Below are 27,430 nucleotides of genomic sequence, written 5' to 3' on the forward strand. Positions count from 1 at the left end.
AGACCAGAAAGGCAGGAATAATAGCCATTTACAGGGGGGTTAAGGAGCCCTGGTGGCACAGTGGTTAAAGCGCTCAGCTGCAAACCAAAAGGTCAGTGGTTTGAACCCAACAGCTGCACTGTGGGAGAAAGATGTGGCAGTCTTCTCCCATAAAGATTACAGCCTTGGAAACCTTATGGGGCAGTCCTACTCTGTCCTATAGGGTTGCTGAGTCAGTATTGACTCCAGAGGAGTGGGTTTGTTTTTTGTTTTGGGGTTTTTGCTTTGTTTTGTTTTGGTATAGAGGGTTTCCAAAATGTGAAGTATGCTGGGTTTAGGGACTTTACATGGCTAATTGTCCCCCACGTGTCTGTCAGTTTGTCATACTGTGGGGGCTTGCGTGTTGCTGTGATGCTGGAAGCTATGCCACCCGTATTCAGATACCAGAAACGTCACCAGTGGAGGACAGGTTTCAGCTGAACTTCCAGACTAAGACAGACTAGAAAGAAAGACACAGCTGTCTACTTCTGAAAAGCATTTCCAGTGAAAACCTTATGAATAGCAGCGGAACATTGTCTGATACAGTGCTGGAAGATAAGCCCCCCAGCTTTAAAGGCACTCAAAACATGTCTGGGGAAGAGCTGCCTCCTCAAAGTAGAGTCAACTTTAATGATGTGGATGGAGTAAAGCTTTCAGGACCTTCATTTGCTGATGTGGCATGACTCAAAATGAGAAGAAACAGCTGTAAACATCCATTAATAATCAGAACCTGGAATGTACGAAGTACGAATCTAGGAAAATTGGAAATTGTCAAAAATAGAAATGGAACACATAAGCATCGATATCCTAGGCATTAGTGAGCTGAAATGGGCTGGTATTGGCCATTTTGAATCGGACAATCATATAGTCTACTATGTTGGGAATGACAGCTCGAAGAGGAATGGTGTTGCATTCATCGTCAAAAAGAATGTTTCAAGATCTATCCTGAAGTACAACACTGTCAGTGATAGGATAACATCCATACACCTACAAAGAAGGCCAGTTAATACGACTATTACTCAAATTTACACACCAACCACTTGGGCCAAAGATGAAGAAACAGAAGATTTTTATCAGCTGCTGCAGTCTGAAATTGATCGAACATGCAATCAACATGCATTGATAATTACTGGCGATTGGAATGCGAAAGTTGGAAACAAAGAAGAAGGATCAGTAGTTGGAAAATATGGCCTTGGTGATAGAAACAATGCCGGAGAACGAATGATAGAATTTTCCAAGACCAACGACTTCTTCATTGCAAATACCTTCTTTCACCAACATAAACGGTGACTATACACATGGACCTCACCAGATGGAACACACAGAAATCAAATCAACTACATCTGTGGAAAGAGATGATGGAAAAGCTCAATCTTATCAGTCAGAACAAGGCCAGGGGCTGACTGTGGAACAGACCATCAATTGCTCATATGCAAGTTCAAGCTGAAACTGAAGAAAATCACAGCAAGTCCACGAGAGCCAAAATATGACCTTGAGTATATCCCACCTGAATTTAGAGACCATCTGAAGAATAGATTTGACATATTGAACACTAGTGACTGCAGACCAGATGAGTTGTGGAGTGACATCAAGGACATCATACATGAAGAAAGCAAGAGGTCACTGAAAAGATAGAAAAGAAAGAAAAGACCAAGATGGATGTCAGAGGAGACTCTGAAACTTGCTCTTGAGTGTCGAGCAGCTAAAGCAAAAGGAAGAATTGATGAAGTAAAAGAACTGAAGATTTCAAAGGGCCTCTCAAGAAGACAAAGTAAAGTATTATAATGACATGTGAAAAGAGCTGGAGATGGAAAACCAAAAGGGAAGAATGCATTCGGTGTTTCTCAAAGTGAAAGAACTGAAGAAAAAAATTCAAGCCTCAAGCTGCAATAGTGAAAGATTCCATGGCGAAAATATTAAACGACACAGGAGGCATCAAAAGAAGATGGAAGAAATATACAGAGTCATTATACCAAAAAGAATTAGTCGATATTCAACCATTTCAAGAGGTGGCATATGATCGCGAACCGATGGTACTGAAGGAAGAAGTCCAAGCTGCTCTGAAGGCATTGGTGAAAAACAAAGCTCCAGGAATTGATGGAATATCAGTTGAGATGTTTCAACAAACAGATGCAGTGCTGGAGGTGCTCACTTGTCTATGCCAAGAAATATAGGAGACAGCTTCCTTTTCAACTGATTGGAAGAGATCCATATTTATGCCTATTCCCAAGAAACGTGATCCAACCAAATGTGGAAATTATAGAACAATATCATTAATATCACATGCAAGCAAAATTTTGCTGAAGATCATTCAAAAACGGCTGCAGCAGTATATCGACAGGGAACTGCCAGAAATTCAGGCCGGTTTCAGAAGAGGACATGAAACCAGGGATATCATTGCTGATGTCAGATGGATCCTGGCTGAAAGCAGAGAATACCAGAAGGAAGTTTACCTGTGTTTTATTGACTATGAAAAGGCATTCGACTGTGTGGATCATAACAAACTATGGATAACGTTGTGAAGAATGGGAATTCCAGAACACTTAATTGTGCTCATAAGGAACCTTTACATAGATCAAGAGGTGGTTGTTCAGACAGAAAAAGGGGATACTGATTGGTTTAAAGTCAGGAAAGGTGTGTGTCAGGATTGTATTCTTTCACCCTACCTATTTAATCTGTACGCTGAGCAAATAATACGAGAAGCTGGACTATATGAAGAAGAACGGGGCATCAGGATTGGAGGAAGACTCATTAACAACCTGCATTATGCAGATGACACAACCTTGCTTGCTTAAAGTGAAGAGGACTTGAAGCACTTACTAATGAAGATCAAAGACCATAGCCTTCAGTATGGATTACACCTCAACATAAAGAAAACAAAAATCCTCACAACTGAACCAATGAGCAACATCGTGATAAACGGAGAAAAGATTGAAGTTGTCAAGGATTTCATTTTACTTGGATCCACGATCAACACCCATGGAAGCAGCAGTCAAGAAATCAAAAGACGCATTGCATTGAGCAAATCTGCTGCAAAGGGCCTCTTCAAAGTGTTGAAGACGAAAGATGTCACCCTGAAGACTAAGGTGCGCCTGACCCAAGCAATGGTATTTTCAATTACATCATATGCATGTGAAAGCTGTACAATGAATAAGGAAGACTAAAGAGGAGCTGACGCCTTTGAATTGTGGTGTTGGCAAAGAATACTGAATACACCATGGACTGCCAAAAGAATGAACAAATCTGTCTTGGAAGATGTGCAGCCAGGATGCTCCTTAGAGGCAAGGATGGCGAGGCTGCGTCTTACATACTTTGGACATGTTTTCAGGAGGGATCAGTCCCTGGATCAGGACATCATGTTTGGCAGAGTACAGGGTCAGCGGAAGAGAGGAAGACCCTCAACGAGGTGGATTGACACAGTGGCTGCAACAATGAGTTTAAGCATAACAACGATCTTAAGGATGGCGCATGACCGGGCAGTGTTTCTTTCTATTGTGCATAGGGTCGCAATGAGTCAGAACCGACTTGATGGCACTAACAACAACAACAACAATGGCTAATTGTCTTTTATTCTCCGCACAATCCTATGATATGCTTATAATTATCATTCCTATTTTACAGATGAGGAAAATGAGGCCCAGAGAGGTTATATGCCCAAGGTTATAGAGCTAATAAAATGTTGAGGAGGGATGTGAACTCTGATGCCTTTACTCTGTGATATAAACCCTTAATTACCAGAACATGTAGTGGAAACTCAAATCATGTCCCCCTTCACTGTATATCCGGATAGGGAGCAGCAGTGTAAGGCTCCAGAGCATGGGATAGCTGTTCACACTGTCCTTGCTAACTCACTGAAGGGCATTTTATCTTGGCTACAGGGAGAATGGAAAGAGAAGCAGGGGGGTGCTTTATTTTGGGAAAGAGAGGAAGGAGAATGACAAGTCAAATAAACTGAGATTCCCACATCAGAGCAACCACAGATCCAATCTAAGACAGGCATTTCATCTCTCAACACCGTTCTGACAACCAGCTAATTAAATACTTCTGGGGAGAGGGTTCCTATCTTGACTCACAAGGGCAAGTGTTGAGTCCTGAAGCCTATTCTCTACGTAGAGCTTAATAAGGCAGGCTTCCCAGATGGTCTGATAATCCCTGAAGTACACACAATACCCAAGTCCCACCGGAAAACAGGCAAAGGCAGCAGGTTATATAGAAAGCTGGTTTAGCATAATAAGAATAATAACAGCTTACACTTATTGGGCACTTGCAATGAGTCTCAAGCAACTGAGACATTATTTCATTGAATCCTCTAAAAAAGCATAATAAGGTATACATTATCCCCATTTTACAGATATGGGACCAAGGGGAAGTGATTGTGCATGGTATGTGCCCACTGTTTCCTAGTTTCAAGCCCATCCTTCTACGCTCTATACTCAGTTTCTATTCTGCGATGCTGGGGCTAGAACTCTGCAAATTAGATTTCCCAGAATCCTTAACCAGCTAGTTTCCCATTAGACTCTGAAAATAGAAGGCAGAAAAATGGGGAATGGAGAGCTAAAGAAAGGGAAACAGAATTTCTTTCCTGTTTTCCCATTCTTGTCAGCATCACTCCTACAGATGAGGTTATCTCCAGCCTCCCAGTTTTGGCACGTCCACTCCCAGTTTTTGCACACCCTGTCCGGGATATCAGAGGACATTGTTGTTTCAGTGGTAGAATTCTCACCTTCCATGAAGTTCAATGCCTGGTCAATGCCTCTCACGCACAGCCACCGCCATCTGGCAGTGGAGGCTTACATGCTGTTATGATGCTGAACAGGTTTCAGCGAGGCTTCCCGACTAAGCTGAACGAGGCAGAAAAGCCTGATGATCTACTTCTGGAAATTAGCCAATGAAAACCCTATGGGTCCCAACAGTCTGATCCAATCCACAACCAATCATAGGGGTGGTGCAGGACCAGGCAGTGTTTTGTTCTCTTGTGCACAGGGTCACCATAAGTCGGGGACAACTTGACAGCAGGTAACATCAAGAACATCCATTCTGGCAGCCTCACCTCTTCTCTTTTGTTTCCTGAGTCCTGGACTGGTTGCTGCGTCCTTTAGTTACTATTTCTAGATTAACCTCAACGTTGTCTTTTTGCTCTTTTAGCTTCCAGCAATCAATTCACTATATTAAATCCCCCCTGTCTGAAGTACCTAGTATGGTATCTGTTTTCATGACCAAATCTTGATTGGACGGAGATGTTAAATATCTTCCCAATGTCACACACCTAGTAAGCACTATGACCGTTATTAAACCCAGGTTTTCCACAGAAGTTTAAACAAACAGCTTTCTCTGCCATGGGAAGTTAGACCCACAGCAGACAGTCAATACACATTTGTTAAAATGAACCAGTTTCTTAGTGCCCACATCATAGTTACATTTTTATTAGTAATAAAAACATATTTGTATATGCTTTAGGGTTTGCAAGAAATTTCATAGTCATTATTTCATTTGATTCAGAAAGGAAACATATCATAGTTAAGAGTATAACTTTTAAAGTAAGAGAGATCTCATTTTAATCTTGGTTCTGTTATATAACATCTGTGTGACCTTTGGCTAGTTACTGAACCTTGTTGAACTTTAGTTTTCTAATCTATGAAATATAGTTACTAGAACTACCTACCTCATAGGGCTGTTGTTACAACGTGATTAATATAAAACATAGAATATGCCAAGATCTGTGCAGTCTGAGAGTTTGCCTTACTTACAAAATAGCAAGTTAGCCTGTTATTATTTCACCAATGCTCGCAGAAAATACAAGACTCCTGGGTCAGAGACAAAGGACTTTATTATTCCAGGAAAAAGCATTAGCCAGAGTTTCATGCTGACTTCCGTTGATGGCCCATGCTTCCCAAATCTCATGGAGATGACCCAAACGGTTCATCTTCTATGCCTGCACATGCCGTGGGTTGCATTACAGGATAGGAATACTGAGTTTGGAGGATTCACCATTCTTAGAAATCCTGGTGGCATAGTGGTTAAGAGCTACGGCTGCTAACCAAAAAGTCAGCAGTTTGAATCCCCCAGGCGCTCCTTGGAAACCCTATGGAGCAGTTCTACTCTGTCCTGTAGGGTCACTATGAGTTGGAATCAACTCAACAGCAGTGGTTTTGATTTGGCTTTTATAGTAAACTGAAGCAAGGCTACTCTTTGTCTGAGGAAGAACTTGCCTAATCTCTCAAGGCTGTTCACTACAAATACAACGCTGAGAAATGATCCAGGTAAAGAGCAATCTGGGCCTTGCATTCTTGGCATGACTGATACAAATGTGCAGGAGTACTGAAAGCCCATGGTGGCTTGCCTCTCCCAACACAATTTACCAAGCACTTGGAAATTACACAGTAAAAGGTAGCTATCCTTACGAATCTTATAGAACCCAATCATAAAGAAATACGTTCCCCAGTGAAGAAACAGGCTCAGAGAAATAAAATGACTTGCTCAGTGGTAATACCCTTTGGGAAAGTGGTGGTTCTGGGTCCAGAAATCAGAAAGAATAGCCCTAAACCATCCTCTCCATCAAGATGCCTATATGTTAGGATAGATAATATATTCACCAACCCAGGACTGGCTACATAGTGTGTGGAGCTCAAACGTACACAATGAAAATGTGGGCCCTCAAGGATTTCCAGACAGTGGTAGCATAGCATTAAATCAAGTCTGTGGCCCAACTGTGTGACTGCACAGGTAGCATATCCATAAAGCTGGCCCTGCACCAGTTACTGACTTCACTTCCATGTTAAACACTCAAAATGAGTAACAGTCAAAGCAGACAGCTAGAAGCTTTCTATACAAATGTCTAGAGCTTTTCAACTTTTAGAGCCAAACATGTCCTAGATATAATCTATTCCAATGAGTTCTGAACTGTGTTCCCCAGAGCCCAAGTTTTCCACTGAACTCCCACCAAGGGGTGGGAGTGGGGCACATAGGGGAAGTTTGGGGAAAACCTCTATCTGAGCAGCTTCATTTTTACTGGGCTTATGCATAAGATTACTTTTGATTATATTTCTTTTAAATGTGGAGATGCTTCTACTAAATCACAGATTTAGTTCAATTCACTGTTTTAAAAATGGAGAAAGCAAGGCCGGGAAAGGTGAAGGGGTTTGGATAAATTTATACAGTAGCATAACCATGTCTTGTCCTTGCTCTCCTGGCTCTCAGACAAATGCACTTTCCACATGCTGGGGGTGACTTCAGGTAAGCACAAGAGCTGTTATTTAATGGGATGCACTTCTAAAATGAAAGGAGCCCCGGTGGCACAGTGGTTAAGCACTCTGGTAACTAATGGAAAGGTCCATAGCTGGAATCCACCAGCTACCCCATGGGACAAAGATGTGGCAGTCTGCTTCCATAATGATTAAAGCCTTAGAAACCCTATGGGCCAGTTCTACCCTGTCCTATAGGGTCGCTATGAGTCGTAATCAACTTGACAGCAACCAATACTTCTAAAAACAGACAATACCCAGGGAGGGAAGGAGAATCGCTTTCTAGATAGTAAACACTTGTTATTTTTGGTGATGGGAAAGGCTGTACCAAATATGGGTTTAAGTCTATACAACTTGTCCAAGGTAAATGAAGACACTAAGAAGTACACAAGAAAAATGGACAACTTTGGTAAATTCTGTAACATATACAACTTTGCATCAACAGTAATAACAACCAAAAATATGAGTGTGTGGTTACACCGGTAGATATTTATGCATATAGGTATATGGGAAGGCACAGGTGAGTACATGCACATGCATGTATAGGTGTATATGTAGGCATATGTATATGCAAGTTTATGCGTGCTGCATATATATCCATATATATAATAAAGCACATAGGGGGCACAGTTACAGAGACTTCCTAGACATATCCAAGCAACTCTCAGGATTGGTTTACTGGGTTAAAAGACTTAGGACCATAGTCTTGTGGGACAACTTAGTCAATTGGCATAACATAATTCATAAAGATAATGTTCTACACCTTAGTTTGGTGAGTAGCATCTGGGAGTGTTAAAAGCTTGGGAGCAGGTATCTAAGATAAAACTATTGGTCTTTATTCATCCGGAGCAAAAGAGAATGAAGGAAACTCAAAGACTCAGAGAAGAAGCCAGTGCACAGGACTCATAGCCCAAATGAACCACAGCCTCTTCTCACCTGAGACCAAAAGAATTAGATGGTGGCCAGCTACCACTACCAACCAATTCTGACAGGGACAAAACAGAAGGTCCCAGAAAGAATGGGAGAAAAATGTAGAATATAAACTCAAATTCCTGAAAAAGGCCAGACCTACAGGACTGATAGAGACTAGAGGAACCCCCAAGACTATCTCCCTAACGTACCTTTTGAACTTGGCATTGAAGCTACTCCTGGAGGTCACCTTTCAGCCAAATAATAGATTGGCTTATAAAATAAACAATATCATTCGTGACCAATGTGTTTCATTAAACTAGCAACTATATGAGACCAAATAGTCAACATTTACCCACAAGCAAAGATGAGAAGGCAAGGAAGGGAAAGGAAACTAGATCAATGGAAACAGAACAGAAATAATGAGAATGCTGACACATTGTGAAAATTGTAACCAATGTCACAGAACAATTTGTACAAAATTTGTTAAATGGGAACCTAATTTGCTATGTAAACTTTCAATCAAAATACAATACATTAAAAAATATATATACATTACCAAGCCACCACCAGGAAGCCACGCATTTTGTATTGCCTGGCCAGACAGGTCAATGACCTCCTATCAGCTACTGCAACACAGGGTCTGAAGTCAGAAAAGCTTGGTATGACTCTCTGATCCACTGTTTAATGTACTCACTGATATTCATTCATCCACTATTTCATTCAAATATTTACTGAGGGTTCATTATATGCCAGTCATTGTGCTAACAAAGATAAATTTTGAACACATTCCTGAACATACATTCAAAAATACGTACTTAGGGCCTACTGACTCAAGCGCTGTGTTAGGTGCAGTTATGGGTTGAATTGTGTCCCCTCAAAAAATGTGTGTCAACTTGGCTAGCCCATGATTCCCAGTATTGTGTGACTGTCCATCATTTTGTCATCTGATGTGATTTTCCTATGTGTTGTGAATCCTACCTCTATGATGTTAATGAGGTGGAATTAGCGGCAGTTACATTAACGAGGTAGGACTCAATCTACAAGATTAGGTTGTATCCTAAGCCAATCTCTTCTGAGATATAAAAGAGAGAAGCAAGCAGAAAGACAAGGGACCTCACACAACCAAGCAGAAAAACTGGGAGCATAGCACATCCTTTAGACCTGGGGTCCTCGCACTGAGAAGCTCCTTGACCAGGGGAGGACTAATGACAAGGACCTTCCTCCAGAGCCAAGAGAGAGAAAGCCTTCTCCTACAGCTGGCACCCTAAATTTGGAATTCTAGCCTACTAGACTTTGAGGGAATAAATTTCTCTTTGTTAAAGCCATCCACTTGTGGGATTTCTGTTATAGCCGCAATTGATAATGAAGATAGGTACTAAGGGTACTGCCCTCACGGGGCTCGCGGGCTAATGGGAAAGAAATAACTAAGCAAGTGTTTTAATGCAGAATGATAAATATCACACAGAGGTGCATTGAGAAGCACACAGGGGCACCTCATCCAGCTTTGAGGAATCAGGGAAGAGGCCAAGGTTATGCTCAAGATGAAGCTGAGACTCAAAGGAAAGGGAGTTAGACAAAATAGGAGTGAGAGTAGGCTAGTTACCTCATCTGTAAAATGGGAATAACAATATCTTCCCCTCTGGGTTTTCTTGAAGGTCCAGTGAGATATTTTCTTGAAGGGTCCAGCCTGGCACACAGAGGTGTCATTACTTGTTAGTTTCTTCCCTACCTTCTTAGCACAGGTGTGCTTAACAGGACGTACTATTTGTCTGTCTGTGGCTGATGACCTCATAGGGAGAAATCTTTGTCTCTGGCCTCATTAGCACCATCATCCAAGCAAGTAACCAGGCCCAAACGCTGGCCTTAGAAAGGAACCAGCACAACAGGCCACTTCACGGGACTATCGCCCTGCGGCAAGACTGCACCAAACACAATTTTCCTCCTGAAGTGATTGCCTCCCCCGTCACCTTCCCTCCACCCCCACTAAGTGATTTATGTCTCAGTGAGGGCTTTTTTCCCTTCAAGTCCCATCTGGCCTTCCTGCCTCAGCCTGCAGGGAGGGTGTAATCCTGTGTTTGCAGCTTTACAGGCGGTTTCCATGGAAATTATGACAATATTATAGCTATTGTGGAGCCACATCACTGCTGACTGAATAAGGAGCCAGGGCTTGAGAGGGGAAATTTGGAATTAAATATCAACAACGTAAGTCCTTGGAGACAATGAATAGGTTTTGTTGGTGGTGTTACTACCAACAATAACAAACTAATATTGTTCTTATGTGAACAATATGAAGAAGAGTTATTTCTCAAATCCTTTGCAGAGACCCTACACGATTTAGTGCTCACTGGTAATATACAGAAACAAAAGCAAAGTAAAATTAGACTATTAGAGGATTAAGGAGTATAACTTAATAACTGAATGCCCCTATCACACTGGATGATCCACCATTACATATGATTTGGCATGGTCTTTAACCGCTCTCTCACATCACCAAAACTTTGTGAGGAATTGGCAAATGGAAATTCTTATTTAGGGAACAGGAGCTGTCAGCATCCATTAATAGGTCCCAAATGTTGAGATGGTAAAAAAAAAAAAAACCACAAAACAGTACCTCCGTTTAATGTTTCTAGCCAACATCGTTCCTTATTTTTGCTGTGGCCCATATTTTCTCTCATTTTTCTTCTATGAGAGGTTTTAGCTCTTTTTTTTTTTTTTCAGTCAACTATGTTGTGAGCTTAATTTAAGAGCAGGACTCTCTTATTTCTAAGAGAAAGTGTACTGCTTTTATTCTGTTAAGAAAAGCAATGCAAGGTCATTGTAGAAAATATGGCAAATACAGCTGAAGGAATGGATGAAAATACAAATTACACATTATCTCAATGTGCAGAAATATACCAGTGCTAAGATTTTGTTAAATCTCCATTTAATTTTTTAATTGTGGCTAAGCGCATGGGTCTGGAGAGTAGAGAGAATTCTGGCTTTGCTGGCTGTTTGAGCTGGGACATGTTATTTAACCTTCCTATACCTCAGTTTCCTTAACCAAGAACGGATAATACCTTTCCTCACACTGCTGAGGGACTAAGTAAACCAGGAACATTTCTTCATGCCATTATTTTTCTACAGCATCCATTTCAATTGTTCTATAATATTCTGTCATATGAACATGCCATAATTGATTTACAATATTGTTTTATCCTTTTTTCCTGTGTATTATTCAGGAGAGGAATTTAACTCAATTAATTTACAGTACATTTTTTTTTTATACTGGGCACAAGTGATTGATGGACATGGAGGAAGAGCAGTCAGGAACAAGCGGTGTGTCCTGTCCTTACGGAGCTAAGCTAGCGGAGCAGAGTAGAAAGAGTACTGGGTTGGAGAAGAGGCAATTTAAGTCTTAGCCCTTAGACTAACTGCGCAACTTGGGCAAGTGACCTAATCTCACTTTCCTCATCTGTAAAATGGGTACATTTATAGTATCTCCCTCCAAGGGTCTTTGTGAACAAGATTAAATGAATACACGAAAAGTGCTTAATATGGTGCCTGTTGATGTTGTGTGCCGTCCAACTCATAGCGGCCCCATGTGACAGGGTAGAATTGCACCACAGGGTTTTCTAGACTGAAATCTTTACGGGAGAAGATCACCAGGTCTTTCTCTCAGGGAGCTTTTCAGTTAGCAGCTGGGCACTTAACTGTTGCATCACCAGGGTTCTAATACAGTGCCTAGCCCAGCAACACTCTTTTTTTTTTTAATAATTTTTATTGAGCTTTAAGTGAACATTTACAAATCAAGTCAGTCTGTCACATATAAGCTTATATACACCTTACTCCATACTCCCACTTACTCTCCCCCTAATGAGTCAGCCCTTCCAGACTCTCCTTTCCTGACAATTTTGGCAGTGTCTAACCCTCTCTACCCTCCTATCTCCCCTCCAGACAGGAGATGCCAAAACAGTCTCAAGTGTCCACCTGATACAAGTAGCTCACTCTTCATCAGCATCTCTCTCCAACCCATTGTCCAGTCCCTTCCATGTCTGATGAGTTGTCTTCGGGAATGGTTCCTGTCCTGGGCCAACAGAAGGCCCAGCAACACTCTTAATAGCCCAAAAGTGGAAACAACCCAAACGTCCATCCACTGATGAATGGACTGACAAACTGTGGTATATCCATACAATGGAATGTTATTCAGCAAAAAACAGGAATGATACATGTCAGGATACATGTTACAACATAGATGAACATTGAAAACCTGCTTATGAGAAAACAGCCAGTCACAAAAGGCCACATATTGTATGATTCCATTCAGATGAAATATCCAGAATAGGCAATTCCTTAGAGACAGAAAGCAGATGAGTAGTTGCCGTGGCTCGGGGGTAGGGGAAATAGAGAGAGACTGATTAATAGGTACAGGGTTTCCTTTTGGGCTGATGGAAAAGTTCTAGATATAGATCATGGTGATGTTTGCACAATACTGTGAATGTACTTAATACCACTGAATTGTACAATTTTAAATGATTAAAATGGTAAGTTTTATGTGTATTTTATGACACTAAAAAAATAGCACCTAGCATATGATAAAATAAGCACGCAATAATTTTCATTTTTCATCCTTATTCCCCTCTAGAGGTCTCAGCTTCCCTATCTGTAAAGTGAAAGTGTGGCACAAGATGACTTTTGAAGGTGCTTCCGGCTCTGAGATTCTACAGTCTAGCTGGATGAATCTGCCTGTGGTGGAGAAACCCCCGCATGAATATCAGTTTCTTGAATGTTCCTTTCTTCTCCCATCTCTGTCCTAAGTAAACATCCCACTGGCCTTCTGAGCACTCGTTTTTGAAGCTGCCACAACTTCTTCAACACGATCCCTTCCAGTTCTTCGTAAGTCTCTGACTGCTGGTTACTCTGAAAAGGCTCATGGGGGACACTCAGTATCTGTTGAATTCATGAACGAATGAAAGAGTAAATGAATGAGAGCGTGAATTAATAAAGTCATTGACTCTTTGATGCCTCACCTGGATCTAGCGCTGACTGAATTCCTGACCCCTAAGTCAGGATTCCTAAACAGTGCACACATATCTTCCAAAAAGATAACAAGCTCACCTATCCCAAGGATGCCCTTTCCCAGCAAATTCGTAATCTCATTTTTATTGGACAGACCACTATTTCAGCTCCCAAACCTCTAAATTTTTAATCTGTTGACCATGTGTGAAGAGTGGGTGGGCCTACCATTCTTGACTTGATGCCACATTTTTTGGCTTTCTCTAAGAGAACTTCTTTTCCACCTTTGCCTCTTCTATTTGCAGCATCAAGCTATTTGCTGCCTTCTCATAGCTCGTTTTTCTAGCACTCCAACAAAGCTTTATTTTAAGCTTGACCTCCTTCTTCTTAATGACCCAAACTTCTCCTATTTGTTTCCTTCCCACTGTCATTTCCAGGTTAACCGCCCCCTTTCTCCTGTCTTTGTCTTCACTGAGAACACTTGTATCTACTTCATAAATCTGCATTCTTTAAAACCTGTAGCATTGTTCTCACCTTCATTGTCAGATATGCATTTATTTTTATTTCCTCTTCTGATTTCAGACATCCTGAAAGGGGAACTAGTGTTTCTGAGCCTTTTAGATTGTTTTGCTTAGCTACCGTATCTACTTCCAAATTTCTGAATCATACTGAATAGTTGCTAAAACTCACCCTACTACTCCAACACACACACATACACACACACACACACACACACACACCTGTGCCTCTTTTCTTGTATTCTAGACCAGGGGTTGGTAAACCATGGTCCATGGGCCAAATCCAGCATCACACTGCATATTTTTGTAAATAAATTTTTATTGTCATACAAGCATACCTATTCATTTATATATTGTCTGTGGCTGCCTGTGCTATACAAAAATGAGTAGTTGGGACAGACACTTTGTAGCCCACAAAGTCTTAACTGTTTACTATCTGACACTTTACAGAAAAGGTTTATAAACTCCTGTTCTAGACAATTGAGGGGCATCCCATCCTTTCTGTGCTAACTCTTAGCTAACAGTATACATTGCCAGCCCCACGGCCCTCATTTCAAACCCCCTCCCCATTTCAAACTCCTTGCTCCCCCCACTATAACCTCACTAAAAAGTTCCCTTAGTGTGCAACTGGTTGGCTTCCAGACTCTCCTTAGGTGGTGTGTAGGAAAAAGCTATCTCTTTGGAAAGATTTTTCCTCCCTACCTATTTTATAACATATAATTGGTCACCAACTGTATTTTTTCCCCTCATTCAGCATCCATTTATCACACAACTTTCCATTTCATTGGTTTTATTTACTTCCATGTGGCAGGATACGGGAATATTAGCTAGAGGAAAACAGTCCCTCCCTAGCCCTCTCCCAATCCAAGGCAAACATTATATAACTTTTCTCTTTGTATATAATGGAGCTTACTGAAAATAAGCAACTGGTTCTTCCCCCAACAAAGACAGTCTGTCTAGAATACTGGTGTATGGACTCCAAGGTCATGTAGACCTGGGTTTGAGCCCTATTTCTGTTGACATCCTTTGAATACTATCTGTCCTTAGCAGGTGCCTTTACCTCAGGTCAATCTACCAGCAAGCACAGTAGCCAATAAAAATTATCATTAGGCACTTGGAGCACATCATGACAACTGTCTAAGTCCCTATCCACTTTTTCCTTCCCTTGCTCTACTTCCTGGCTTCTTTCCAGGCTTCTGATTTTTCCTGCTTCAGCTACTGTGTTCACCCTTTGGTGACTCATTCTGTTGCCATCCCGACTCTGTGTACCCAGTGCTCTCTCTCTCCAGAAATCTCTACTAGCTGACTTTTTATTCTAGATAAGCCTCTTAGCTAAGACAGGTCCAAGTTCTGGAACCCACTCAGCACTGACACTTAGCTGGCACTCACACAAGGGAAGAACAACCTAATGGTAGATAGAAAGCACTTGGACATCCCTTAGGCTTACATTCTGACTCTGTCAGTTTCTAGTTGTACAACCATAGATAAGTCAATAACCTCTCTCAGACTCAGTTTCTCTTCTAGACTATGTGGGAATTAATATCTATTTTGCAGAGTTGCTGTAAGGACTGGAGCCAGCAATGTCTTGGATAAATGAATACTCCATAAATGGAGCTTTTCATTAGAACACATCTCTTGTACTTCACATTTGTGCTCCTAAACTCAGAAAAAAGGAAACTGCCAAGAGATTATTGCTGGAGATACTTTGGTAGAGAAAAATTCCATCCCAACTTGTGGTAGGTCTCCTTTTACAGCTTTAACTTTTTTTTTTTTTATGTTTTTATCCCCCACTAAGATTTAAAATTCTTCCTATTCTCATAATTTTTCACTTTGTCCCACTTGCCTGGCTTTTGTAGTTCTTTCATCTCATCTGCTGTTGAGAAATGTGGCCCTTGTAATGTTGCCTCTGTTTCCCTGACCACCCTGTCCCAGGCTGCACTCCTCTTTCTTATAGAATTTGTACAAAATGTTCACCTGGCTGTCCACCCTGAAGCCCTGAACCTGAAGCTCCAAGTAGGAAGCATCCATGCTCAGGGTTCTGGCAGCAGGAAAATGATCACGCTGCAGGCATTTCTTGGAATTCTTCATTGGAAATAAAAATAAATATGCCTGAAGATTTATCTAGAAAGGAGGTCAGTGTTGTGTATACTAGCAAAAAGAGAAAGTAGAATGACCACATAATCCCGTAATTCCACATCTACGTATATACCCAGAAGGCTTGAAAAGCAGGGACTCAGATATCTGTACAACAATGTTCACTGCAGCATTATTCACAAGAGCCAAAAGGTGGAAACAACTTAAATAGCCATCAACAGAAGAATGCAAAACAAATATGATACATACAATGGAATATTACCTCCTGTAAAGGGCAATGAAGTCCTGATACGTGCTACGACATGGATGAAACTTAAAAACATTATGCTGAGAGAAATCAGTCACAAAGGGACAAATATTATACGATCCCATTTATATATCTAGAAACTATAAAGATCAAAGCTTATTAGTGGTTACCAAGGATGGGTGAGAGGAAGGGGGGAAAGGGGAATCACTGTCAACGGAACACTGAGCTTCTGTTGAAGGTGACAGAAAAATTTGGGAACCGATAATGACGATGGTTGAATAACACGATGAACGTAATTAATGTCACTGAATTGTACATGTAAAAAATGTGGAAATGGCAAATACATTCTTACATATATATTTACAATAGTTTTTTTAATGTTTAAAAAAGAAAATAAAAACTCAAAACAAAACCACAAATGTCCAATAAAAGGAATTAGTAATTAAATATATGGTACATTATGATAAAGTACTTGTGCAGTTATAGTAAATTACGCTTTGAAAAATACTGCTCTGTAAAGATGTCAACCCCTCTAGCCGCTCCACCAGAGAAGATGTGGCAGTCTGTTTCCATAAAGATTTACAGCCTTGGAAATCCTATGGGGCAGTTCTACGCTGTTCTGCAGGGTCACTATGAGCCAGAACTGACTGAACGTCACACAACAACAACAACAAAGATGTCACAATAACTTAAGTTTAAAAAAAAGTTTTTTGAAACAAAAATACTGCACGTTCCTGCTTTTATTTTGAAAAACATATACATGTGTCACACACACAAGAAAACACACAGTTTTTTCTGTTTTTCTACTATTTATCTGATTGGTTCATTTTTGTTTCTCTAACATCTGTTTTTGATTATGTACTTCCATTAAAAAAAAAAAAAAAAAACAAAGAAAGAAACCTGTTGCCATCAAGTTGATTCCAACCCATAGCGACCCTATAGGACAGAGTAGAACTGACCCGTAGAGTTTCTAAGGCGTGACTAGCCGATTCAAACTGCTAACCTTTTGGTTAGCAGCTGAGCTCTTACCCACTGTGCCACCAGGGCTCCAATAGCTGCTGTTTAATAAATGTTGGTTAAAAACAAAGTGAAAAGAAATTAGTGCATAAAGGAATATTTAGGAATGACTCATTAAATTTCTAGTGCCCCTTGTTAGCTGCATCCCACTTGTCCAACCCCCATATATGCTTAAAAGGAGAATACCCAGAAGCACTACCAGCCCCTGCAATGTAGCCTCATCACAAGCCTTCAACAGTTTTGAACTTTTCTCTTAGAAACTAGTCTGTTAAAGAGCATATATCACTGAACAGCTCAGAGAGAGAGGAAGCTCATTAATGACTGTAACATTTAGAGCCACTGACTGTTATAGCTATGGTCTTGAGGTCACAGATTTCTAATCATTCATCCAAAAGAGTGGCCAAGATAAATCACTGGGTGCAGGAAAAAAATAGCAGGACCTTTTTTTTTTTATGTTTGCATAGGGTCACTATGAGTTGGAATCGACTCGACATCAGTGGGTTTGGTTTGTTTTATATTTGTATTTATTAAAAGATCTCTTTTTTATTTATATTTTTAGCCATAAGAGAGTAATACAGTATCTATATGTAATTTACATATATAAACATGCGTACGTACATATGTGTACGCACGTATGTGTATATATATGTGTGTATATCCAAAACCAGTCGCTGTTGAGTTGATTCCAACTCATGGCAACCCCACGTTTGTTCGAGTAGAATTGTGCTCCACAGGTTTTTCAATGCCTGATTTTTTGGAAATAGCTCTCCAGGCCTTTCTTCAGAGGTACCTCTGCATGGACTTGAACCTCCAACTTTTCAGTTAGCAGCTGAGCATGTTAATGGTTTGCACCACCCAGGACGTTCAAAATAATTTTGGATAGAGGTTCACAATGAAAAAAGTGTATAAATCACTGCCACAGTGACCATCTTGTCCAGTCCCTTCATTTTGGAAATGGAGAAACTGAAGCTCAAAAAGAGGGAAGGTGGCCTGCCCAAGTTGTACAGCTGATAAATGGGTGGGTCTCAGAGTTGAGACTGCTAATGCTTTATCCAATTATTCTCCCTGCCTCATCTCATTGTTCTTGATAGAGTGGAACTGTTGTTTTTTTTGAATGCCATGTGAGTCCATGTGAAGAGTTCAGATAAATTATAACACTACATTTTCCTACAAGCTAAAAACACAAAAAAAAGTCTTTACATGGTGAAATGGACCTTCTGTCTCCTCCAGAAAATGGAAGGCTTTACATCCAGTCACATTTTGCATTCTCCTCAGCCAGATTTCCAGTTCCTAGTAAGCATTACCCACTGTCTCACAGGAAGAGTATTTGCAGGGATAATGCACAGGGAAATTAATCACAAAGAGAATCAGCTATAGGGATCTCTGACAGAAAAGCATCGCAGACAGTGCTACAGCCATCCTAAACACTACTTAGAAGAAAAAAAAAAATACCCTTACAAGAGCCGTCAGCAAAACCTTGTCTCCAGGGACCATTACTTTGAGGGAACTCTGCCAATCGCAGCATTACTTAGAAGGCACAATTTTTATGTTCCCCAAATGCCCACTGTCAAATTAAACCAAAGTTCTGAAAGGTTTCAAACACTGGCAAGTTTGGATAAGGAAATATACTCCCCAATTTGAGTGTGGCCTGAGGGCCACATAACCAGGAGTCTTTTTTCCTGGTCCGGGTGCAAGCTTTAATTTGTCAGGGAGGCCTTGTAAAATTCATTTACACTAACGAGTTTCAATGCTGATAACCAGTGAGGCCTTTATAAACCTAAAATTCTATTTCCAGCTGTCTTCCATTGTAGGGAGGAGAACTTCAGTTTCCCTGAATCATTTTAAAAACTTTAGCCCAGGACAAAGAAGGCAAAGGATAAATGGTAAAGAGGTAAGAGCTGCATCTCATTTGTTTCAAAGTGTCTCCCAATATACCCAGAATCCCTGCTGACTTCACATCTTGCACAAAAGTGGCCCAGGTGGGAAACAGGGAACTAGAAATAGCCAGAGGCTCCTGATAGGGGGTTGTCAATAGACCCATGTGATCATACTGTGGTTACTTTGTTTATGCCGAATGACAAAGTCTTTGCAGTATCGTTTGCTCTTGGTTGACTATATATCATAATTCTCTTCCTTCCAGTAATTTGTTCACTGCTAGGAAAATTCTGTGTGCATAGAAAGCCATGGTGAGAAATACTTTTTTACTCAGAATTGCTTTTCTATACACTTAGTGTCAACAATTGTAAACAAAAAGTTGTGTGAACCAACTATGGAGAGTTGTGGTACTGGTGGCGCAGTGGTTAAAGCACTCGGTTGCCAAGCAAAAAGTCAGAGGTTCAAACCCACCAGCCCCTCCATGAGAGAAAGATAAAAGATTTACAGCCTTGGAACCCTATGGGGCAGTTCTACTCAGTCCTACAGGGTCGCTATGAGCAGGAATGGCTATGAGTCAGAATCAATTCGACGGCAGCGGGTTGGGTTTTGGTTTTATCGTGAGAAAAATCTAAATACATAATTTAACCATAATGTCAACTCCCAGTGATGCCTCAAACCTGGAAGTTGGCATTCAGAGTGTAACTCAAAGACATTTTTATATTTTTATTCTGCCACACTTTTGTTATTTACACCCCTTCATAATCTATTCATTTATTAACTAAACTGATTTCCTTAAGGTAGGAGTCAATATTTAGATTTTGACTCAATGGCAATGGGTTAGAGACAATGCATATTTTGGTTTGGTCAAAACATTAAAACATATATATATATATAATCTTTTGATTAACTTTACAATCAATCACCTTGGAAGACTAAGGATTTTGCAGCAACTGATCTCAAAGGTTGAGCAACTAATCTCAAGGGGTCCTGAAGAATAGGCTGGCAGCAGGATGGGGAAGGTTCCTGGAGGTGTGGCGGGAGGGTCTGCCCTTGCCTTGCATCACATTAACATTATCAGGGGCAGACATAAGGGTCAAGCTCTTGAATGAAAAAAGCAGCACCCTTGCAGTCTGGAAAGAGCCTGGTCTCTGGCATCAGAAAAATTAAGAGTTTGAATTCTGACTCCCCACTTATTATTTATTTGATTTGAGGCAAAACACTGAAAATCACTGGGCCTCAATTTTCTCACCTGTAATATCATTTTATGTGAGGAACAAAAAGAGAGAGAGAAAAGTACATATACATACATATTTGTTTTATGTTAGGAACATCCAAAGTGCTCAAAAAGCAGAACTTATCAAATCCGCAGATGGTCCTAACTGGGGATGTGGGTGCAATATCACAGAATTGAGGTTCAAAATTATCTTGATATGATAGAAAGATGAGCTAAGATGATGGTGAATATTACAGTGGGACAAAAATAAAATCCTGTGGCAATTGTTTTTTTCTTTTGGTTTTAAGTTCAGTTCTATAGGCACCAAAAGGGTGTGTCCTGGCTTAACAGGAGTTTATGTGAAAAAGGTTCCAAAGGCTTGAATGACAGGGTGTTTACTATGGAGACAACAGTAGGACACAGATACTGAATTATTAATTGTACTCTTGTACTATAAAAGGATACGCTGTATCTAAATTAAGGAAAGTCTAATGTACTTTGCCATGGGCATATCCCATCTGCAACACTATGTTCAATTCTAGGCATTGTATTTTAGGAAGAATATTTATAAAATATAGTATAATCTGAAAAGGAAATAAGAATGGTGAAGGACTGTACGCGGGCTGAAGAAGCTAGGCACAATAAGACTGAAAAAAGAGAATTTTAGGGAGAAGGCGCTAATTACCCTTAAACATATAGAAGGCAATTAAATTGAAGAGTTTCAAGTACTTAATGTGCAAGGCAGTTACTACTGCAGTATCCTCATTTTGCAGATGAGGAAACTAAGACACGAAGAAGCTAAGTCGCAGGTTATCGTGTGCCAGCTAAGTCACAGGCTGTTGCTGTGTGCCGTCAAGTCGATTCCAATTCACAGCAACCCTATATGACAAAGTAGAACTGCCTCATAGGGTTTCCTAGGCTGTAATCTTTACAAAAGGTGCCCTGGTGGCACAGTGGTTAATTGCTCGGCTGCTAACTGAAAGGTCAGCAGTTGGAACCCACCAGCCACTTTGCCAGAGAATGATGTGGCACTCTACTTCCACAAAGATTACAGCCTCGGAAACCCTGTGGGGCAGTTCTACTCCGTCCTGTAGGGTCGCTCTCAGTCAGAATCGACTCAACTGCAATAGGTTTGGTTTTGGGGGCGGTTTTGGGTTGTTTTTGGTTTTTGTTTCATCTTTACAAGAACAGAACGCCAGGTCTATTCTCTCATGGAACAGCCAATGGGTTCGAATCTCTAACTTTCAGTTAGCAGCCAAACCATAACCATTATGCCACCAGGGCTCCTTAAGTCACAGGCTATGCTCACATAGCTAGTAAAGGTTGGACCAGGTTTCATCCAAGTAGTCTGTCCCCAGATCTGGGAGAGCTATTAGAATTATTTGCCAAATATTTCTAGTCTCTGTGTCACAGGATCAGGGTAGATTGCACTCCCCCAATTCCTTCTTCGGCTTTAGCCAATGAAATGTGAGCATAAGTCATGTTTGGCACTTCAGTGTAGGAGTTGAAAAGTCTGCATACAACTTGCCACGTGGTCTTCCTATCATGGATGTGTAGAAGTGGAGATTCCACTAACCTATGTCTGAGTAACAGTGATGAACAGAGCTTCCCTGCTGATGCATGCTAGATAAGTAGCACGAGTGAGAAATAAATCGTTATTGTCTGATTGAGCCACTGAGATTTGGGGGTTGTTTGTTACTGAGGCATTACCCAAGCTTTTCTGACAGCTACAAGAGCCCACATGCTTAAAATCCCTAAAATGTGCTCAGAATAAGGAACCACATTCATTCTTATATCTGCAGAGGTCTGAATTAAGAATAACATATAGAAATTACAGGTAGGCTGATTTAGACTTAATTATTTTTTTTTAAGTTTTGGTTTTTTTTTTAAACAAAGTTGACCAAAAGTTGCTTCATGAGGTAGTGAGCTCCCTGAAAATGGCAGTATTTAAGCAGAAGCTAGATGACCACTTTGTATTTACATATCAAAATAGGTGGCTTCATTAAGGAGGTTTAATGTATCAAACATTTATCGAGCACCTAGAAGGTGCAAGGCATTCCAGCCAAAGATAAACCCAGACACACAATCCCTATACTCAAGGAACTAACCATCAAGTATAGAGCTAGATAACCTCTGTGGTCTCTTCTTGCAGCATGATTCAACCAAATTAGAGGTAATAACACAGCCCGGACTAAGCCGACAGCAAGCCGAACTTACAAATAACCATGTAGCACTGGAAATCCTGCTGATGCTTCAGTTGTATTATTATTTTTCAATTAGGAGCCAAAAGTATCGGGTTTGCAAAAGGGAGGAAAAAGAATTGCTGGGTTGAAAGGAGAAACATATTTCTTTTCTCTAGTTACCATTCCTAAATCTTGCAAAGTAGGCATATTATCTGACTTACATCAGGGGTGTTCCAGCAGAGGGAATAGCACTGACTCACAGCAATTGTTACTGACCTTTTCCATCACTTCTCCTACCCCTTAGAGTCAGGAAGGGAACATTTCAATACTGAACAAGTCAGACCTGAAGAGAGACAATAATCCTTGCATAGGGCCATTCTTCAGTTTAGAAATCAACCTATCCTCTTCCAAATATTAGAAGTCCCTAAAAGGGCATGTGAGCAGGGCCTAGAGGGATCTTATATCCAAAGGATAATGTGAAAATTGCAAACTAAATGAGTGATTGCAATGAACACTGACAATGTTTCCCAAATGGCTCCTTTAAACAGCCCCTGCCCCAGTAGGTGCTTACCCTGGTGGTCTCAATAGTTAAGTGTTTGTTTTCTAAACCGTCAAAAATAAAACAGTGGAGAGAGGTGTTGTCCTTTCACTGGTTCACTGAAATTTAATGGAAAAACAACTAAAATCTGGATAACCATTAACTGTAATTGCTCTGAGGCAGACATTTCCATTTCAGGTTATTATTCATAACAGTACTAGTGCAGAATAATATATGCAGATGGATTTCACAGCCATTCCCTAGACAAGGGTGGCGGCCTCTGACTACTATTGTTCCCGAACTCAAAAGCATCAGTTTGAACTTTGAGTCCTCCAGCCCTGCCTCAGGCCCTGAATTTTCCGAACTACCTCTTTGATTCTTCACAAAATAAATCAGGACAAGCTGGATTTCAATGCCTTCCCTTCAGTCAGTTGAGTGGGGCATGAGTTTCTCTAAAATACACAGACAGAAGGACCTGCCTTTGGCACATGTCAGAGAAGCAGAGAGGAATTTGGAGTTCGTGCAAGTTTAATGTGAGCCCTTAATACTCTAGTCTATTTTCAAAACTACAGATATTCTTCCAGAGGCAGCTAGATCCCGGTTGTATGCCAAGCTCTGTACACAAATACACCCTTTTCTAACAGATGTGAAACGTGCAAAGACAGAAGTGAGGCCTAGAGATTAGAATGTTTAGTCTAGTGGCTCCACACCCAAAAGTTTCAAGGACAGGGCTGATGTTCGAAGAGTAAGGGGAGACTGCTCATCCTGCCTGTACTTTCAGCCGGCACTATGAAGACGGCCCAGTTTTCCCAGGATCAGTAGGTCCTCTGCCCTGGTGACCCGGGTAGAGATTTAATCTAGGGCCAGAAGGGGGCCAAGGCAATTGTGCTGCAGGCTACTCAGCGGGAAAGAAGGGCTGGAAATCACTGAGCCTTCCCAGGCTGGCCGGCCTGACACACCCACCCAGAACGGATGGCCCGAGGGTGCGGTAGGGAGGCAGGGGGAGACGCACCCGGCGCCTGTCTAGTGCACCCTTGCCCCGTGCGCGCGAAGATGCTGCAATTGGGAACATTCGCGAATCCAAGGTCCGGGCTAGGAGGTCACGCTACGCTCAGCGGAGGATGCTTTTTTTCTCCAACTACTCCCCTACCCCGGTGCAAAGTGAGCGGGAGAAAGTTGTGTCCGGCCCATGGCGCCCAGAGCTGGAGAAGGGAGCTATGGCAGGCGGAGAAGAGACCCGGGCCCTCTTACCTTGTCCTTTGGGCCGAGGTTCTGCAACACCTCCTTGCCTGTGGCACTCCGTATCTCCACCCCGGCGGGCGCAGGCGACACGGGTGCTGGATCCCTGCTCTCCTCCCGGCCTTGGCCCCTGCGCGGCGTGTCCACTTCGGCTCCGGCTTGGGCCCCGGTGCTGCGGACGCTGCCCTGGCTGCTCCGGGGAGTCTTCGCGCCCCGCTGCCCCACGCTCAGGGCATCGAAATCCAGCGTCTTACTCTCGAAGGCGCCCTCCACGTTGCAGAACATGCCGCCGTACTTCTGCCGCGGGATCTGGTCCGTGGTGCCCGGCCTGGCCAGGTACACGGGCAGGTCGTCTTCATGGGAGCTGTCCCAGCCCCTTCGGCCCGAAGCCATGGTTGAAGCGCCGCAGCGGCCCGCGGGTTTTCTTCCCCAGAGGCGGAAAGGGCAGCCGCCGGCAGCGTGCGCCGAGCCACAGTGACTGGGGCGGGAGGAGGTGCCTGAGCCTTCGCGCCAGAGGCGGCAGTGCTGCTCCGATTCCTGCCTCTGTCCCCAACGAGCCAGCGAGCGCGCAGCGTAGGGGCCCGGGGCAGCGGCGCGCTCCGCTCGGAAGACCTCTTGCCGGCCGAGAGGAAACCGCCCAGCCACCCCTCCTCCCTCACCTCCAACCCCAACGTGGCCTCACATGCTTACGCATAGTTGTTGCTCATCACAAATACAAATTCTAAACTTGGAGCGCGCACACACACACTTCCTGCTAACGCAGGAACCCCTGGACTTGCTGCATATACTTAAACATAATTCAGGTGTCTCAGAAATATTTCCGCCTCAAAACTTGATTCACATATCCACACAAATCCTGCTTCACCCACACTAACTCCGGAGTTTACCTCACAAACACAAATCTGTTGACCCACATGTATTAATCCCAAAGCCAAGTCCAATTAATACAAATAAATTCAGAGGTACTAGACTTGGTTTATTCATAACTCTAGACTTGCTTCACCCTAATTTCAGAACTCTCACAGATACACCCAGTTCTAGAATCTGCCTCACAAACCTGCACTCTCCGCTTTGCCTCATATAAGGAACTCCTGAATTTGTTTCCACACACAGGAACACACACAGACAAAGAAACCCTATTACCTCACCAACAATCACAAAAGTCTTTGTTTGACTCACAGACGAATTAACACTTAAATTCATCCTTACTTTATATATATACAATACTGGTTGGTGCAAATGGTTAAGTCCTTAATGGTACAAGTGGATAAATGGATAAGGGCTCCCTTCTTAGGGGAAAGGTTGCTGGTTCGAACCCACCCAGAGGCGCCTCTGAAGAAAGGACTGGTGGTATGTTTCCGAAAGGTCACAGCCTTGAAAACCCTATGGAGCAGTTCTATTCTGGACAGGGAATCCACTCCTTGGCAACTACCAGCTACAGGCTTGGCTGTTTACTCCACCCTTCACCCACAATTTGCCTCACACACAATTGCATTAGTGATCACAGACATGCACACATTCCTAGATTTTGCCGTGCAAAGTTACTCTCTCAAAATTGTTGTCCCTCATATAACAAACCCCAGCTGGGCTTACGAAAAATGTTTTTGTTGTTATAACTAACTACCGGGATATTTTTATTAAAAATGATAAGTTTCTGCTGAAACATTGCCCCAAAATTCTGCCATCATTTTGGTGTCACCTCATCTGACAATGTCATCCAATGTGGTCTGCACCCCCCACCCCTTCCTCATGATGCCACTGAACTGAAGCTCTGAACCCCAATTTTGGAGAGGAACTAGGATGCCGGAAACTGGGATCTAGGTGGCAGGCCTGTGATAGCCATGAAGGTTTCGGGATGGAAGTAGGCCTGAACCAGGATCTAAGACAAGCTTTGGTTTCTGCCAAGTGTACCCACCCCCAGTGACAAGAGAAGCACCTGCTAAACTGTCTGTGTTCTATCAAAATTAGTCATGATTTCTTAAGCTGCCTTTTAAACAGCTTAAAACCTATGGGCAGCTGCTCCTTTTAAACAAATGCTGACTGATGATGGACTCGATTTCATGCGAGAAATCAGTAAAACAGTGGTTTTTATTATCTTTATATTCATACTATATAAAACAGTACGTGGCATATAGACAATCCATAAATGTCTCACAGGTGATTCCTGTTTTGAGCATGTTTACTGAAATACAGGAATTGGCAGGACTAGTTTTGGGGGAAAGATGATGACTTTGGTTTTTAAGACCGGTTTTGAGGTGACAGGGCAAACCCAGTAGAAGTCTACTGTTTCCCATGGCTGCTGAATAGGAGTTAGCCACGTTGGGAGGTAAAGAGGTAAAGAGGAAATAGCATGTGCTATCTTAGGCTGGGTTCTCTAGAGAAGCAAAACCAGTGAAGCAGGTGTATATGTGTATCTGTGTGTGTGTGTGTGTGTGTGTGTATGGAGAGAGAGAGATTTATCTCAAGAGAATGGCTCATGCAGTTGTAGAGGCTGGCAAGTCGCAAGTCCATGGGTCAGGCATCAGGCTGGAGGCTTCTCCTGACTCTCGCAGCTGAAGGGGCTGACAAACCTAAGACAGGCAGGTCAGACAGCAGGCTGCTGGCTCAAGTCCCAAGAACTGGAGGTCAGAGGATGACGAGCCAGATGCAAGATCCAGAGTGAGCAAAAGCCAGCAAGCTTTACCAGAGTGTCCATATATATTGGATGCAGGCCACACCCCTAAGAAAACTTCTCTTACAACTGATTGTCTGATCACATTGGGTCACATCATGGAGGTGATTACATTATATCACAAAATGGAGGATAACTACATCGCTACATAACAGCCAAGTTACACCATAACATAACCACCAAACTACATCATGTACATAACTGCCAAACTACCTTATTACATAACTGCCAAACCCTCTTTGCTCACTTAGGTTGTTTCCTTTCTCTTCCACATTGCTTTCTGCCCCTTCACCACTCATGAATTTATTTACAGACTTTTAGTGGGACACTTGCTATGTGTCCAGCACTGTCCTGGCTTCCTCCTCTGTGTAACTTAATTCTAGCAGGGGCAATCAAACAAAGAATGAGAAAGAACAATTCAAATAATCCTAAGAGCTATGAAGAAGATACAATAACCACTTTTGGATTGGTTGCTCAGGAAAGACTTTTAAGGATCCTTCTCTGGTTCCTTATAAACACAACTGGCACCAGCAACAATAAGTATATTAATAAGGATATTAGCTAACATTTATTAAGACACTATTATGTACCAGTCTCTGTGCTAAGAACTTCTCATGCAATATCTTAATTAACCTTAACCCTGAAAGTCAGGTACTATTTTATCTCTTTTTT

The 27,430-nt window shown here is 41.9% G+C and overlaps 1 protein-coding gene across 1 annotated transcript in view; it reads right to left on the reverse strand.

Annotated features, from left to right (window-relative positions):
- The window catches only part of DPYSL3 (dihydropyrimidinase like 3), a 146,073-nt gene extending 121,360 nt beyond the window's left edge, over positions 1 to 24,713 (reverse strand). The window contains exon 1 of the mRNA XM_049874003.1: positions 24,100 to 24,713. Coding sequence (XP_049729960.1) covers positions 24,100 to 24,480 — 381 coding nt within the window. The 5' untranslated portion in view covers positions 24,481 to 24,713. The remainder of the gene's footprint in view (positions 1 to 24,099) is intronic.
- Between the last annotated feature and the right edge of the window lie 2,717 nt (positions 24,714 to 27,430).

Source organism: Elephas maximus, chromosome 2 (genome assembly GCF_024166365.1).
Source record: "Elephas maximus indicus isolate mEleMax1 chromosome 2, mEleMax1 primary haplotype, whole genome shotgun sequence".
NCBI lineage: Eukaryota > Metazoa > Chordata > Mammalia > Proboscidea > Elephantidae > Elephas > Elephas maximus.